The 18,464-nt window shown below is 37.1% G+C and overlaps 1 protein-coding gene across 5 annotated transcripts in view; it reads left to right on the top strand.

Moving 5' to 3' along the window:
* Nucleotides 1-17,691, top strand: part of NHLRC2 (NHL repeat containing 2) — a 62,084-nt gene extending 44,393 nt beyond the window's left edge. For 2 of the 5 annotated variants that reach the window (XM_086377075.1, XM_086377078.1), the window contains 5 exons: nt 1,194-1,425; nt 1,990-2,112; nt 3,002-3,211; nt 4,233-4,452; nt 10,051-17,691. In XM_086377075.1, the coding sequence (XP_086233201.1) occupies nt 1,194-1,425; nt 1,990-2,112; nt 3,002-3,211; nt 4,233-4,452; nt 10,051-10,307 (1,042 nt within the window). In that variant the 3' untranslated portion in view covers nt 10,308-17,691. Of the gene's footprint in view, nt 1-1,193; nt 1,426-1,989; nt 2,113-3,001; nt 3,212-4,232; nt 4,453-7,389; nt 8,913-10,050 lie in introns of those variants that run through there. The other 3 variants (XR_015155137.1, XR_015155138.1, XM_086377077.1) reach the window with 3 other exon arrangements.
* Nucleotides 17,692-18,464: the final 773 nt, after the last annotated feature.

Here is an 18,464-nt window from a genome sequence, read left to right on the forward strand (position 1 = left end):
TTACAGTTCCTCTGACATAAACTTAGAAACCAAGGTATAAAACTTTCTCCATATTGCAAAGAAATCATTACAATAGTCCTTTAAATAGAAATTTCCCTAGTATACATAGGAAATGGATTTGTACAATTGATTAAAGCAGCGAAGTCATATTATTACTTTAAAATGAACACCCATCTTTCACAAATGATTCTTTTAATTCTTTTTGCTAGTCTCTTCTTATATCTTTTGTTATTTAGTCGCAAAGTCATGTCCAACTCTTTTGCAACCCTGTAGACTGTAGCCTGCCAGGCTCCTCTGTCCATGGAATTTTCCAGGCAATAATACTGGAGTGAGTTGCCATTTCCTACTCCAGGGACTCTTCCCAGCCCAAGGATTGAATCCACGTCTCCTGGTTGGCAGGTGGATTCTTTACCACTTAGCCACCAGGGAAGCCTGGTCTCTATGTGCAAGAAAATAAAATATTTTTAATGAAAATTTAAGCTCAGAACTTTCAAGAGCTAGAAGAGATTACCTGCTGCTGCTAAGTCACTTCAGTCGTGTCCGACTCTGTGCGACCCCATAGACGGCAGCCCACCAGGCTCCCCCTTCCCTGGGATTCTCCAGGCAAGGACACTGGAGTGGGTTGCCATTTCCTTCTCCAATGCATGAAACGGAAAAGTGAAAGTGAAGTTGCTCTGTCGTGTCCGACTCTTCGTGACCCCATGGTCTGCAGCCTACCAGGCTCCTCCGTCCATGGGATTTTCCAGGCAAGAGTGGGATCTTTTTAATTCCCTTTCAGAATCTAATATTGCATGAAGCTAAGAAGAGACCAGGATGTAAAGGTGGGATCTAGCTGTACCTGCCTCTCATCATTTGGAGGAAAACTATCCCATCAGTGATGTGATCTTTATTCATGTATTTTTAACTTTGTCGGGGATCTCCTGTTTAATCATTGAGAATAGTTTCACTTTTGAGTATGTTTAAAAAAAAAGAAAGGTAGAAAGGTCCCTATACAGTGGGTAAATAAGTTAATGATTAGAAAAACCACAATGAAAGCTTACTTGCACAATTTAACTAGGTCAAGATCAGCAGATTTTTTAAAAAATATATAATGCTATCACCCTTGGCTTCATCATTTACATTCATTTGTTTAATAATTAAACTGGGTCAGTGTAACAGTGTTGACACTTCACCTGTGAATTTGTCTTCTTCAGTGAGTTAAAAAAAGGAACCTGCCTTCGGTTTGCTGGAAGTGGAAATGAAGAGAATCGAAATAACGCGTACCCGCACAAGGCAGGCTTTGCCCAGCCTTCAGGTCTGTCTCTGGCCTCCGAGGGTCCCTGGAGCTGCCTGTTTGTGGCGGACAGCGAGAGCAGCACAGTGAGGACCGTGTCGCTGAAAGACGGAGCAGTGAAGCACCTGGTGGGAGGGGAGAGAGACCCCATGGTAACGAGAGCACTTCTGCGCCGTGTGCCTGTTAAGCCAGCTTGTGATTTTCTCAATTGTGAAGTTAATAAGACCTAGGAAGGAGAAAATTCTTGGACTTACCCATGTTAAAATGGAAGTCAAACCAAAGGAAATATGGCTATAAAGAAGCACAAGTAACAAAACCACCTAAGAAAAGCTAACTGATCTGATTTGATTCTGTATAAATGTCAAGGCTTCCGAGAGGAAGGAAGGATAAAATTGTGATTACTGAGCAAGGGGAAAATGAAGAGTAGATATTTGGCAGGAGGGTGGAAAGAGCTCCAGAGTAGTAGACCTGAATCAGGTGTGCCATTTTTGTGAATAAGATTCCTTAGAACCACAAATTAAAAATCAGGTTCAGAATTCTGTCATTTTTTTTCTAGTTTCAGTCAAATGCCCCAACCCTATTTATATGAAATCAGACTTTTCCCCCTTTAACTTCAGTAGCATGTACAGCCATCTGAATTTTCACTTTATACCCTAACAAAGTTCTGTGAAAAAATTTTAATACATGCTGTTTCTTTTCTTTTCAAAAAAAAAAAGAATTTATTTGCTTTTGGTGATGTTGATGGAGTAGGAATCAATGCAAGGCTTCAGCATCCACTTGGAGTAACTTGGGACCAGAAAAGGAATTTACTGTATGTGGCAGACTCTTACAATCACAAGGTGAGTCTTGACAGAATTATATAATACCCTGCTTTTCACTTGTGGTATTTAAAATGCTGAAAGATCTGTGAGCCTCCTACAACTGCCACTCTAAACTGTAGGGAGGAATAACAGTCTTTGACAACTGTACATAAGCCTTTCTGTTCCTTTTTTGGTCCTTTCTTTGCAGAAATGATGTGTTAGTACTCTGAGCTGGGGAAAGGACTAAACAAATTCCCAATGACGATAGCTAGAAATTGGGAATTGCAAGCCACTAAAGCTGTTGAGTAACATCTTCAGTAAATAAGGAGAAGGCAGGTAACAGGGAAATTAATATGTCAGTTAACAAATGAACATTTTTGAGCCTTTGCATACTTGCCGTGCCTGTTAGCAAATAACTCGTTTTCATCAACATTTCTGTTTTCTTTGTCTATTTTATTTTTACTATGCATTTTTAAAATAAAATCATTGGAACATAAATATTAGTATTTTGTGATGAGAAGCTTATGAATTTAACGTAATTGAAACACAGGAATCACAGCGTCTAACATAAGTAGCAAATCCTCAGCCAGTATTAGATATTCCTAAGAAGGAGGTCAGTTCAACTGTGTCCCATTGTGAGGGAAAAGAAGAACATGAAATAATTTTTTCAAAGATTGCTTCTAGAAGACAGACCGTAACTGGGGATTTTATAGTGTTTAGCTCTCAGGATGAAATATCTCCCCTTAGACTAATTTGAATGTTTGGCTGTTCGAGAAAATATGGAAGTGTCTGTTCTTTCTCTGATGTTTATTAAGAAAACTAATAGCAATCAGGAATTCTCTGCCTTCCCTATTAATATGTTACTCTTCCATACCACAAATGTGAAACTGAGCTTCAGATAAATAAATTTTTGTTCTGTCCTTTTTAGATTAAAGTTGTGGATCCAAAAACAAAAAACTGTACAACACTAGCAGGAACCGGTAATGCAAGTAATATGATCGGTTCCAGTTTTACCGACTCAACTTTTAATGAACCAGGAGGCTTGTGTATTGGAGAGAACGGTCAATTATTATATGTGGCAGACACCAATAACCATCAAATTAAAGTGTTGGATTTAGAAACCAAAACAGTTTCCGTGGTAAGTAATCCTTAAGTTAAGGGGCATCATTTTAAGAAAGGTTCTGAAATCCCTAGCAACAGCTGAGGCACTTTTGGTTCGGCCAGCACTGGTGGTGAAAGTGAAGCATATAGACAGAGTAGTGAGTGGGTGCCTTTCCCAAGGATGTCCTGTTATTTTTAAAATAAAAATTCCACCTGTGCCAAGAGTGTTTGAGAAAAACAATAGAAGTTGGAGAGAATTTGATGAACTTTCAGAAAAGGAAGAAAAAAGACTCATCTGTTTTTAAATGTATGGACATACTGATACACACAAACTATGTGGGTTGGATTGTTTGAGTGTGTTTTGTTTTTTTTAATTTTTAAACAATCCTCAGACTGATGTGTAATCTTTGTTTCCTATGGTGAATCCATTACCAAATAATCTTTAAAGAAAGGTCTAGAAGCCACATTTCTCAGGACTTAAAAATAAGATGAGAGGAAACTTAAATACATTCTACTTTTAAAGATATGGATATGGTCTCTAATAAAATTTCAAGTTACCCCTTTCTATGTCACATTTGTCCAGAAAATGCAGGAGTTCTTTATCTAAAATTCTAGGAATTTCCAAGATGTGTTTTAAAATAAAAACACAGATTGCCATCATAACAATGAGTTCGTTTCTCATGACATAGATCTCTGATATGAGATGAATGATGTCTTATAGTTGGCAGTGAAGATTATAAGAGAGTGTATATTATATCCACTGCATTTAAATTGATAAAGTTTTAATTTCCTGCTATCTATAAACATATTAAACAATTAATTTCATTCCATTTCATTCATAAATGTTGACGGTCTTTTGGCCAGGATGAAGTTTTTTTTGAACCTATAAAATAATCATGAGGAAGTCTAAGTAAACGCATTCTGATTCAGAAGAAAATGGCAATCAAGTTTCCTTGACATTGAACCTCACTTTTGTACTGAAGTCTGAAAATAAGCTCTCTCAGTCTACAATACTGTAAAGTACTTGTGCTTTAGAAAACAGATTTTCTTGTTTTTAGTTCCCAGTCTTCAGATCTGAAAATGCTGTGGTGGATGGTCCTTGTCTAGCAGGAAAACCAAAGACCTTACCCAAACTACCTAAATCTGCTCCAGGCATTAGACTTTCCCCTGTGGCTGCGTCTCCCGGACAGACTCTGCAGTTCAAGCTGAGATTAGACCTCCCATCAGGAACAAAGCTAACTGAGGGAGCTTCCAGTTGCTGGTTTCTGTCAGCTGAAGGTATGACAGTAACCTTTGCAAATGCAAATATTTTATGAATTCTTGATGTTTGATCTAGAAAATTTTCTCATTTGTTATGTGATACTTTAACTGTACATTTAGGCTGGATTTGAAGGGGGTCTTATAACACAGAAAGATCCAGATCTAACCCCGCTTTAGCAGTTTTCTTTAGTCTTTGAGATTCTTTCTCTCTCTTTATTAATAACTGTGTAACTCACCCAAAGGTAATCATAATTGTTGCCATTTGCTCCCAGGCAAGTTCATCACGAGGTGGACTGTTTGTGGTCCTGAATAATAAATAGGTCCTTGCATATTAGAACTGAAAGGCATCAAAAGACACCCTGTGTTCTAAGCCTCTTATAAATGAGGAGACTAGAGGCTGAAAGAGATAAAATTATTTGCTTAAGGGCATATATTTAATTAGGTCAAAAGACGGAATTTGAACCCAGCTCTGCTAGTTCTTAATTTAGTTACTTTTCCTTTGTGCTGTGTGTGCATGCTTGGTCGCTCAATCATGTTCGACTCTTTGCAGCCCCATGGGCTGTAGCCAGCCAGGCTCCTCTGTCCGTGGGATTTTCCAAGCAAGACTTTTGGAATGGAGTGCCATTTTCTCCTCCAGGGACTCTTCCCAACCCAGGGATCAAACCTGCATCTCTTGCGTCTCCTGCATTGACAAGCAAATTCTTTACTGCTAGCACTACTTGGGAAGCCCTTCCATTGTGCCACTCCATCTCAAACTAGCTCCAGGGTTACTAGTGCTTGAAATGAACTTAATTTTCTAAAGACATATAACACTCAAGGCCACCAGTTACACATTTGCATGTTACAGAAGCTTCCAAACCTTACTCTTCATTTCTGCACTTAACTTATCATTGTGTTGAGTTAACACATTGTGTTGAGGACCAACAGCCATCCCTAGGTTATACTTTGGTGGCTCTGTTCTGGCACAGTACAGCATAGAGATCAAGGAAGGGAAGAGGGACCCTCACAGGAGACTGAAGAATGAATAAGCAAGCACGTGCAGGCAAAACTCAGAGAAGGTCGTTTTCTAGAGCCGGTGTTTTAAGGAGAGAGTGATCAGCTGTGTCAAGTGCTGTTGATAGATGAGCTAAGATAAGGGCTAAGAATTGATCTTTGATTCAACATTATAGTTAATTTATATCCTCGACCAGAGCTATTTCAGAATGATGAAAGAGGTGCCTAATGAGAGCAAATTAAAAAAGAAGAAAGGAACTGTAGAAAGCAAATGTAGATAGCTCTTTGAGGAGTTTAGTTAAAAAGATAACAGGAAAGAGAGCAGTTGCTTGAAGGGGAAAGCAGAGTTGGGAGAGCAGTGTGTTTGCTGTTATTGATGGCAAAGATCAGTAGAGAAAAGATGATGTGTGGTAGCCGTGGATATCCTTTAGGAAGATATGAGAGAAGATGGGCTCGAGTGCACAGGTGGAAAACTGGTCTTTGCCAGGAAAGTGGGCAGCATTTCCATGGTAAGGAGGGAAGGCTCCAGGTGTGACCCTGAGATCTGGTTAGGAAGTTGTGGAGATGAATGCTTGCAGAAGTGTTTTTCTGCATGCTTGTTTTCTTAGTATTAATATGTTGGGGAGTGTGACCATCAAGCTGAGAGTGAGAAGGGGATGGGGAGAAGGTTTTGGAGGTTTGAAGAAAGAGGGTCCGAAGGGTGAAAGGGTGACTACGTGAGGGAAATACAGTATGCCTGCTGAACGGCTGAAAGGCTGCATTTGAGGCTGGCTGTCATGAACTGAAAGTCAGTCTAGTCCACATGGAAGTGGTTTTTCTCCAGCCAAGGTTACACACAAGGAAGCAGCTCTGTGACAGCCTAGAGGGTGGGGGGTGCTTGGAAGGGGGTCAAGAGGGAGGAAATACATGTATGCTTAGGCTGATTCACATTGCACAGCACAGACCAACACATTGTCAAGCAATTGTCCTCCAATTAAAAATAAATTAAAAAAAAGAGTGCAGTTACTAAGTAGTTTAATCAGAAGTTCTCCGAAGTCCTGATCCAGTATTAATTGTGATTACTACTATACCATTAAATCTCACAGATTCTAAAGAATTAGATTTCCCCCTTGAGTATGATTTAAAAATTTTTTTTTAATTCTTGTTTTTAACTGAAATAACTTGACAGATTCTAATTCAGTTCTTTGGTTGTTTTATTATCTTTCACTTTTCCAGATAGTTTCTTGTCAAATACTTTAGAGCTTTCAGTTGCTGTTCATTTTATTTCAGTAGTATCATTAAGACTTGACTTTTTCAGTTGCTCAGTCATGTCTGACTTTTTGTGACCTCATGGACTACAGCACACCAGGCTTCTCTGTCCTTCACTGTCTCCCAGAGTTTGCTCAGATTCATGTCCATTGAGACCAGTTATTAAGCCTGAATCTGTGTTTTCTTCTCCAGAGATTCCCAGAGTAGCACTTGAGCCCCATTAACTTGCTTGCTACAAGAAAATGAATGCCAAAGCCATAGCTTAAAAGTATGCCATTCGAGTAGAAGAAAAAACATTGTTGGAAGAGGATGTGTAATTGAATACAAACGAATTACTGTGATTAGAATCCAGGCAGAGCCTTTGTCCTCACTGTCTAATTTGTGATCTTTGAGCCTTTTCTCAAAGTATTCAGTTACTGTAAATTATGTTAAGATTTGGGTGTGTATTTGAATCAGTGTGAACTTATTTCATGAGTTTACAAGTAATTGGTATACTGCTTGTCTTATAGCAGTGCTTTCCAGCGTCTCCAACAAAGTAGGCAGTAATTTCAAAGTGAAATAGTTGTAGTCCATAATGGAATTCTGACGTCTTGTCTCTAGTGATCTTCTTCTGTCCGAGCCTTCCGTGCTCTCGCACATGTTCTCACTCAGTTTTTCCTGCCCTACTCCACCTCTCTCATGCCTGCTCACACACACACCTTGGTACATTCTCAGGGGAGCAGCTATTGTCCTGCAACTGCCCACGTGGAATCCACGCAAGAGAGCAGAGAGCTCTTGGTAGGCTAGCCAGAAGAAACTGTGCTGGCTCTGGAGGGACCGACTGAGCCTGTGAAACGATCACCACCATCCACTCCCTGCAGAGGAGAGTTCTGAGCCATGCGGCACTAGCGGATGTTTGGAGCTAGGATTGTGGGCAGAAGAGAGCTCAGACCCTGGCCATTCACTCCTCAGTAAGTTTAGAGCAAGTCCTCGACTGCCAGTTCAGCTGTTCTGCCTAGGTCCATTAGTCTGAAAGCATTGCATCACTGGGAGATCATGTTAATTTAATTTCTCTCCGTGAAATTAAACATTATTTTTAAGTAGGATACTGGTAAATTAACATGCTTATTTTCACTCTACTTTGTCAGTTACACAAGTTAATGATACTAATATTGAGTTATTAGAGTACAAAGTATAGATAGTGTTAAAGGAAAATGAAATAACCTATAGAGAAAATTCTTAGTCATCTTAACACTTATCCAAGGCATTGGTTCTGTTTTTATTGTATTGTGCATTAGTTGCCAACTCATGTCCAACTCTTTGTGACCCTATGGACTGTAGCCCTCCAGGCTCCTCTGTCCGTGGGATTTCCCAAGCAATGGAAAATGGGTTGCCATTACTGAAATGGGTTGCCATTTCCTTCTTCAGGGGATCTTCCTCACCCAAGAATCAAACCCACATCTCCTGCACTGCAGGCAGATTCTTTACCGCTGAGCCACCAGGGAAACAATTTGTTTTGGTATAGGGACAAATAAACTTTCAAGCAAGAATCCTAATAATTTAAGTCTTTGAGTATATTATTTTATAGGATACATTTGTAAACCTGTGATTAAAGGACATTTTTTATTCTTGGCTTGTTATTTAGAGACCATAACACTGATTTTTAACTAAATTTTGGTGGGTCTAGTCTTAAAGCTGCCAGCATTTATGGGAAGGTTTTAAGCCAATAAATTAATAAATAAATGGCAGTATAAAAGCCCCAAGGGCATATTGTGCTTCACAAATCCTTCATGTGAAGTATCTGAAAATTGTCTACAGAAACACTTTTATTTTTAAACCTGGACATTAAAATAGCATAATTTATTATTTTCCTGTTTTCATTTAACATATAAGTTCCCTTACTAATCTGCTGTATAACAAAATCAAACATATTCCTCAGTGCAGAAATAAGCAAAGAAGTCCAGAGACTTCAAAAAGAATTATGTTTAAAAGCTCTGCATTTAACTCTTTAGAGTCTCACCTTTCACAGTTTCCTTACTCTTACTTGATATATTTTTCTCAAATTTAATTTTTCAATCAACAGAATATTAGAAGCACTAAACTAAAGGAGAGATGAAGAGCACAGGTAGAGACAGGTGCTGTGGTCTGTTGACTCATCCTGAGGTCAAAAAAGAAAGAGAAGCTAAAAAAACAGACATAGAATTTCATCACTGCTCAGTAGATGGTCCAGTTTTTGTACAGATAGCCCTGAGTTGTTGGTAAGTCATTAGATTTTGTTCAGTTCTATTTCAGATGGCAGGAAAGCATGCCCTGCATTTCCCAAACACTGGCTCTTAATAGCTAAGCCCCTCTAACGCTGTTAGCCTAGGTATGTGCTTCCTCAGAGTGACACACACATTCCTTTGGAGAGAAGGCATTGGGTGACTGAAGACGTTTTAAAAACTTTAATACTAGAAGACAGATTTTTAGTGATTTTTAGATGTTTGTTGTATAGATGATCTATATATTTAACTCTCAGAGGAGTCTTATGTATTAAAATGAAGTAAACAAAGACTTGTCTTTTACACTGAGTCCATTGGAATAACGTATGCAGTGTTACTTGTTTCTGAAAAACAAATCAATTTTTTTTATTTCCTTTGGATAGTCAATAATTCATCACTGTCTTTAATGGAAAGTCACTGCAGAGTTGTACATACGTTTGTTTTCCCTAGTTTGTTTTGTAGTTTGCATATTATATTTCTAGATACTTTTATCTGGTAAAAATTAACTATTTTCTGAAGTGTCTTATGTTTATTTCTAGGACTTATTAATAGGTTTCATTTCTACATTTTCATTTTAATTTTACCACATTTTAAATCTATAACCATACTTGTAATATTCGTCTTGATTTCAATAAAAATTAATTTATATTTATGTTTGCAGTGTTCAAAGAAAGAATTTTAATTTGATATCAAGATGGCTAGATTAGGGACTTATATCTTGTGTCCCTCACACAGAGCACAATGCCTGGCATTTAGAGGCTTTCAGTAAATATCGTTCGAGAAGGCAATGGCACACCACTCCAGTACTCTTGCCTGGAAAATCCCATGGACGGAGGAGCCTGGTGGGCTGCAGTCCATGGGGTCTCGAAGAGTCGGACACGACTGAATGACTTCACTTTCATGCATTGGAGAAGGAAATGGCACCGCACTCCAGTGTTCTTGCCTGGAGAATCCCAGGGACGGGGGAGCCTGGTGGGCTGCCATCTCTGGTGTCGCACAAAGTCGGACACAACTGAAGCGACTTAGCAGCAGCAGTAAATATTGTTAGTTGAGTAAATCTAGTGTTTGTAAAGTTTGTCTGATTTCCTACTCAATTTCTTATGCAGTCTTAATAATTTATGTCTTTATTTTCTAGGCAATGAATGGCTTCTTCAAGGACAGATACCATCTGGAGAGATAGAAAGCATTTCCAATCAACCAACAATCTCACTGCAGATTCCTGGAGATTGTTTATCACTTGAGGCCATTCTGTCTATCAGCGTATTTCTCTATTACTGTAGCTCAGACAGTAGTGCCTGTATGATGAAGGGAATTTTGTTCAGTCAGCCTTTACAAATAACTGATACACAGCAAGACTGCATACCTCCAGTGGAACTCAAGTATATATTTTAGCAAGCTGGCTAGCAACCCAGTGCCACCTCTTCTTGCTCCCCACCATTACTGTAATTTATGAAAAGAAACTTTATTTCTGCCTCCGGGTACCCAGAAACCCAGTTCAGTTCTAGCACCTGATATTAAAATAAAGTATGCTCCTTATTTAATTATTTATTATAGACAAATTCCTTCATTCCGGCTGTGTACCAACGAAGTCACTGACCATGATTTGAACCATGATTCTGTAATCTGTGCTGTTACTTGGCACAAGACTTAAGTCCATGTTACAGGAAAGAATATTATCATGAGATAATTTTCAGTGACTACTGATAACAATAATGATACCAAATGTTTTAACTAACTTTTTTACCTTTTATGAAGCAGCACATCTGAATGTGTAAATTTCACAGTAACTTTAAACAGAGCTTAAGATCCAGTCCACGTGTTGATATAAGGACACCTGCCATTCAAGGCGTAGGGTCTGTTTTAGATCAAGAAAAAAAATGTCTTCATCACAGTAGTGGTTTAAAGAGCATCTAGGTGGTAAAAATGTTCCTTGTTCTCCTCTGTGATTTTCTCATTTGAGATATATTTATGGTTATAAATTATTTGCTATTTTAGCACACCATTATTAATGGTATGTTAAATATTCTGTATATTTCTATTTACAGAAAATATATTTCTATATTTCTGAAAGTTAGAGTCTCTAAGGACATATACAGACTCCTTTTAACATTTTTCTGAATGAACAGTTTTAGTAATGAATGAACAGTCTTAGTAATGAATGACTCCTTAGAAATATTAGGACTTTCAAAGAGAAAGGGACTTCAGAACACATTACTGCATGTGACACCACTTAATGGTAAAGAATTAATTGTTACAGCTGAGTCCGATGCAAATGGGTATATATGTTGTATTAGAAATTTACATTTCAGTTGAAGCATTAAATGCAGATTTGCTAGGTTTAGGGCTTTTTTGGTTCCCATATTGAGAATTTAAATTATCATTATTGTGATTTTTTAAAAAATAGCTGTTAAGCCTTCAAGGTGAAAATTTCAATATGAAGCACTTTTATGCTTTCATTATGTATAGTATATCTTAATATATTACTTTAAAATATTAAGGCTGAAACATACAGTGACTTGATGATCCTGTTTTTGGTGTGTTTTTTCTAACCTTAAAAGAAATAGTCACCCAAAGATATTGGAAAGGTTTTTTTTTTTCCGTGATGCTTTCTCTTTATAACTATTTTAAAAGACTCTGCTTGTTTTTACCAAAACTGATTCCACATGTTTGTGGTTTAATCAGCTTACAAGATTTTAAAAACAACAGGTGAATCATACTTATTCAGTAAATATTTATAGACAATATAGCATAATACGCCTTGTTGCTTCAAAACCAGTGCTGTTTGAATTGTAATATTTTAAGCATAATCATCTGCCCATATCTTTATATTCTTTTGAAATACAGTTTTGAACATACTATTTCAGATTACCTAAATATGAAGTAAGGGAATGCATAGATCATGACTATTTAATTTGTAGCCTCCTAAAGCTATATTTAAAGAGAAGAATAAATGTAAAGTTAAAAGAAATTCTGTTTAAAATTATATATAAGTACTTCATAAACCTTTTCTCTCCATTAAAAAAAATGTTCTGTAATAAAAGAATATATAATATTGACATTCTGTTTTATGGAGAATAGGCCATAGTCATTTTTAAAATCTCATTTTATTATTATACTTCTCATTTCCAGCTGGACAGAATGAAAATAGTTTGGCTTAATTTTTTCCTATTTAAGGACATAAACAGTTTCACTCTCTGAAGAAAATATATACACTTTTAACTTGCTAATTCAGGAATGCTTGATAATTATTTTTGCAGTATTATGCATGAACTTACACACAGTATATATTTTCATGTACATTAAAATCCAAAAACATTTCTAGAATATATTAATGTTCATTTTGTCTGTATAGAGTTTTCTGTTAGTATTAAGCTTATGCTCTTCTTGATTTTTAACTACAGTTCTATTGAATATTCTTATTCTTACCCAGCCAGTAATCTACATTGTTTTTCACATTCAAAATATTATGTATACAGATTACATGATTTTTTTTGTCAGTCATGCTAAGCAATATAAATAGGTTCTTAGAATTTATGACTAACATAATAAACCTCTTACATGATAGAAAGCACTAGAAAGTTCATTTTTAAAAACTTCTGTGATTCCTGACTCTGTTTTTAAATGTATGGCATGAAGAAAAGCAAAAGTTATGTTCAGTGATAGTTTGAAAAACGATTTTAGTGTTAGTCACCATAATCAAATTGCCAGTGATGTGGCATTATATACACTTAGACGCAATACCTGGAATCTTTGCCCCAAATTATTCTGCTTCTCTGTCACTGTTTTTTTCTACCATTCTTTATATCACTTCACAAATGGTAAAATTTTCTTTTCTGAATTTATAGTCAGAATTGATATCTCTGAAAAGAATTTTGGTTATCTTGGAAATGCTCAAGCAAATATTTAACCTGTCCACAAGGGAAAACTTTACAGTTTAATCACCCATAAGTGTAACTTTGGCAAAGTTCAACGACTAAGCAACTTTCTCCTAAACTATTGTAATAATATATTTACCTATAGTATTATCAGGCCTGCAGAAAGCTATAAATTTTAACACAGCCCCCAAAAGCTTAGTATATGTAGATGAATGTACATGTCTATATACTTACACAGATACAAAGATCAACTAAATTTCTCACATGGCCAGTATACTCTGGAGATGGTACTACTGAGATAAGTTGCTCTCTGCTTGCTTTTTCATAGTTGGAAAATTTGGGAAGACATTAACAATACATATCTCTGTAATATAGTAATTTTCTACTTGCCCAACATTTAGTATTAGTTTATATCTGCCGATTAGAAACAGTCTAACCATTATATTTGACATAAGAACAGTCATCAAAAACTGAATTTCTTAACTCATGAGTTGCATGAAAATACATGCAGAGGGACTGTCATGTGGTGGACTATGAATGGTGGAATTGTGAATATTTTCTACTTTTTCTGTTTTTTTTAATTGAACAATGGGTTATTAAAAAAAAGAACGGGAATATGCTTTTAAAGACTTAAAATGAACTGAACAGTAAGCACTAGGTATATACTAACTTTTTCTGAAGTCACTTTTATCACGGAAGGTCAGAACTCAGTTTAGAGCTCTTTGATCTACCAGTTCTCTTCAGTTTGTGATTTGGTGGAGACAAAAATAATTGTGGCTTTTGCTGCTAGTGATTTTATTGTGTGATGTAGTATAGTGTTTATGAACACAGGCTTTGCAGTCACTTGGATTCTGCCCTATTAAATGGGGTCACTATACCTGCCTTATGGGGTTGCTGTAAGGGCTCAGTGAAACAGTATTTGTATAGCAATTAGTAGATAATGGAACTGCCAGTTATTGGTCTAGTAATAATAATGATAATAATTTATGACCATAAAACACATGGCTTCACACTTTCTTCGCAACTGCAGTTTCTAAAGGAAACTTCCTCTACCAACTGTGTGGTATGTTAATACTCTCTGCAGTGCTGGGATTCAAGAAGAGAAATAGTTTTATAATAAATATGTTACTGTTTTATAAACCATGTTATAAAGAAACAACCTACAGTTTTAAGAACTTTTTTAAGACCTGGAATGATGACTGATGAGCTTCCTTTGAGAGAGTCCAGACATACCCTAAACCATGTTCCTGGAATATCCACTGATGGTGCTTTCCCAAGCCGGAATTCCAAGTGCCTTCATGCATTTCGCCTCACGAATCAGACAGGTAGATCTTACGTCCGTTTTACACTGAGGAAGCAGCTTTAGAATGTTGGCTTCATGTCTCAAGTTCAGCACTCCCCGAGTAATGCCTGATGCTGGGGGGTGCCCGGGGCAGGCAGTTGCTCAGCCAGTTTTGCTGAATGATTGAGTGACTAGTGGGTGATGGGTCTTTTATTTGAACACAGATCTCCTACTAATTTCTAGCTCTACTCCTAGACGTAGAGTGCAAACAAACTGGGATTAAGAGTATTTATTTTTGTGAATGCTTTCTTAAGCCTTTGCAGTATTTGAAAAAAGTTATAAGAATAATAGCTAAATCTATTCAGTGCTAACTATGTGCCTGGCACTTTTCTAAGTGCTTTCTGTGTATCAACTAATTTAATCCTCACAGCCACCTTATTAGAGAGATTCTAGTTTTCCTTATTTCTCTGATGAGGAAACTGAGACACAAAGAAGTGGTAAGCACTTAGACCAGCGTAATTGAGATCAGACATTTAGGGCTGGCCGAACCTGGGTGCATCTACTCAACCACCATGCTTCTATGCCTGCCTTTAAAAGTGTTTGTTTGTTTTTTAAGCATAAATCTTCCATAGTTATATATAGTAACTAATCAACCCAAAGAACTTCAAAAGTCCTAGTAGTGATTGTTTTTGACGTTTAAAGTAAATCCATTTAATTAATATCAGCTTTTTGGACTTTTCATTATACATAGTTATCCTTCAGGGTTTGGAACAGTCTGTATAATTGTCTCTTCCAGAAGATTTTATGTACCATTCTTTCTTAAATTCAGATATTATCAAGCGTTTTTCTTGGCAGATGGATGTATTAAAGAATTAACTAGCCATTCAGTATTAGTTCCAACAATGTTATTTTAATTGGTCTTCAGAAGGTAATTATAAGACCTTGTCACAAGTATAACTGGATTCTTAGTACAGGACTGTCTCAAACTTTTGAAAGCTTGTTCATATTTAAGAAAATAACTGTTTTAATGACCAAAGTGAGCTATAGAAACATAATACTCGGCCCATCTGTTAACACACAGAATCATCTGCCTACTTGATTCATAACTACTGCAGTATATAGACCTCATCCCACCCTGCCCCCCAAGACTCAAGATCTATGCAGTTCTATTCTAGTAAAGTTTTCACCAGATCACCCTATTATTCCAGCTTTTGGTTCTATTAAAAGATATGACGTAGAATGCTGCCTACCGGTGATTATGATTCATGAGCATCCAGATACAAGAATGTAAATGGTTTTCATTTATCATCTGCTAATTTAAATATTATTAGAATTTGTTAATATTGTTATAAAATTCCAAATCAGAAATCTATCAGGAAATGTACATCAACTTTAAGAGATGGGAGTGTTACACTTTACAAGTAGAATTAACTGTTAATCACCAAGATTTCCTCCTTTTTCCTCTTCTAGTGGCACATAGTTTATTTAAATGAATTCACAGTAACCATAAATCATGATTTTGTCCTGACTACTTAAAAGTGTGTCTCCACCCCCTCTTTTCCTAGCAGTAGGATGATAGAAAGCATGGCCTTAAGAGCTAGAGGCGGGACTAACCTCCTGTGTGTATTCCCTGCCCTGCACAGCTTGGCCCTTTCATGTATTATTAGACTGCAGGTCAGCCTAGCTGCTTTAGGCCAGGGCTGCCAGTCTGACCACAGCCTGGGAAAAGCAGAACAGGAGGCAGCGTGGTCGGCCTCTCTGACTGCATCCCCTTTGTTTCTGAGTGTGCTGATTTGGTTTAGTTTTTGTCAAAAGTTGGAGTTGGAAAGTGGAACCCTAGATACCTGTGGACTCTTAGCCTAGCTATAGTTATTCCTTGTTTGGGATGTCCCTTTTCCACATTGGCATGTCGCTCTCAAGTGGACCAAAGGACATTTTATTCTGTTGAAAGCCCCATGACCAAAAGGAAAGAATTGTAAGTACTTCCAAATCTACCTCCTGGCCTGTACCAACCATATCCTGAAAAGCCCTGAACAAGCATGGTGAAGCACTGGACAGCCACATACTCGCAGGCATTTTGGAACATGTCAGGGCATGGTACGGATGCCTTCCCCTTAAAGGAGCAGCTTTCAGACCTGGTGTTTTTCAATAATACAGAATTAAGCAAAATTGTCAGGTTTTTTTTTATGAGTTAAAGGGACAGCAGAATTTATTGCCTTTTGCTTTTAGTATACTGGGTTACATATTTATGTTTGAAATGAGGCCTCATAATACTGAGAGGGAAAAAAAAGCAATCCTCAAATTTGACTAGAACCAGTTTAAATAGTATTTTTGAATATCTAGTGTGCTATGCTCATAAGTATGTGTTAAGGTATATAGGGCAAAACAGTTGATACATGATGGTAGTGAAGGGTAAAAATAGACACATTAATTTCTGAAAATGAAGAAGGGCTCAGTCTAGGAACTATCTTCTAGTTTTAGATTTTTGTCATCACTATTCTGAGTCCCACCAGAAATGTGTTTGTTCTGTGAGCATGTGCAGAATGGGCTACCTGTTGTGTTCATTACATGTTCAGATGCTAACAAGTGTGTGTGTGTGTGTGTGGAGTTGGAATGTACTTTCTCTGTGTGCCTCTGATGTTCATCACCCAAATTTACCTGTAGGAGTACACAGCCACATCCTCTCCACACCTTAGGCTTCCCTCTCTTTGCAAACAGTAGTGTCTGTAGAAGTGTCAACGAGGAGCTGTATGGTTCCACAAATGACAGGTATAGTAGATCGGTTTTGTTGTGGTAAATTTTTTTTTTCTAAAATTCTTACTATTTCAGTTTCTGAAGAAGGAGAACATTGTGCTACATGACTTTAAAATCAATTTTACTCTACTTCAGGTATATGTTTCTAATTATGTTATACATAGGTTAATATTTTGTAAAAGTTTGAAGTTTTCACTGTTAGGATGCATTGAGAGCCAGTTTAGAAATGCTTTAATTGCTGTCATTACTTGACATGTGGATTATGGATTAATCAAAGTGTGCTGTGATACATATATATCACATACATACACATATACATACATACATATACACACAATCACTTTCAAATTGTAACATTTCATAAATTTGTCAAGTTTTAAAAACTCAGACTCTTCCCCTCTTGTGTGTGCATAAAGTTGTGGTTTTATCTTTAAGAATAGAGTTGGTCTGCTGTGCTGACTTCATCTCTGTCATTCCAAGAGTTTGATTATGTCTATTTTTTCTTCAAAGATAAAAGATGCAATTGAAATCCAGTTCACAGGATCATGTATTAGACTTGGTTGAGTTCTAAAAGAATTGACTTGGTCTGCATTTGTAAGCATTTCATGTAGATAGAGTAATATATTTTTGTACAACACTGTATTTCTACATTTATTTCAAGTCTTTTCAGTGACTCTAAGTACATGTGTTAAGATGGTTTGGAATGAGAGCACAGTGGCCTTCATTACCAACTCAAAAGAAGTGTATAATTCACGCGGTTATAGAAAACCAGAATGTGTTCAGACTGTACACTGAAACCGAATGCCTCTTTTCTAAAGCTTTGTACATTTTTTTCATGAAATAGATTAAATATTTTCCCTCTAAAGCTATGTTTCTCTTTTTTATGCTTTCTGTTGTAAGTATACCATGAGATCATTCTACGGCTTGGAATCCTATCATCCAGATTAAAAATGGTGCTTAGTTTGGGTGGGAGGAGGCAGGGAGGCAAGATGAGGGTGACCAGTAGACGTGAGTCATATGATCCTAGCTTTTGTGTTAAGTGATTCAGGAGTTTTAGGGAGAGGGGTTAAAACCAAGGGTTATGGATAATACAACTGCGTGTACTTCATTCCATTAAAAAAGAGAAGGCAGAGAGGCCGGTACAAACTTGCTGCGCTCGATGGGGTCAGGAGGACGGGGACAATGTCAAGAGGGTAGGCAACGGCCAAAGCTTGAGTGAAGTGCATCCTCTAGCATTTCAATAAGCTAGAAGCCATTAAGGAATTTTTAACAGGGAGTCCTGTGATCTAGTTTGTTTTTAAAGATCTCTGTGCCTGCTATGTGAAAAACGGCTTATGAGAAATGGGGCCGAGAGAAGAAGCAGTTAGAATGCTATTAGTCCAAGCAATAAAGAGTTAATTATGCCAGACAATATGGTCCTGGCACAAAAACAAAAATACAGATCAGTGGAACAGAAGAGAAAGCCCAGAGATAAATCCACACACCTGTGATCACCTAATCTATGACAAAGGAGGCCCGAACATACAATGGAGCAAAGACTGCCTCCTTCAATAAGTAGTGCTGGGAAAACTGGACAGCTATGTGTAAAAGAATGAAATTAGAACACTCCCTAACACCATACATAAAAATAAATTCAAA

This window comes from Bos grunniens, chromosome 26 (genome assembly GCF_055505025.1).
Source record: "Bos grunniens cultivar Pamir isolate PY7600 chromosome 26, Bosgru_T2T1.0, whole genome shotgun sequence".
NCBI classification, from domain to species: domain Eukaryota; kingdom Metazoa; phylum Chordata; class Mammalia; order Artiodactyla; family Bovidae; genus Bos; species Bos grunniens.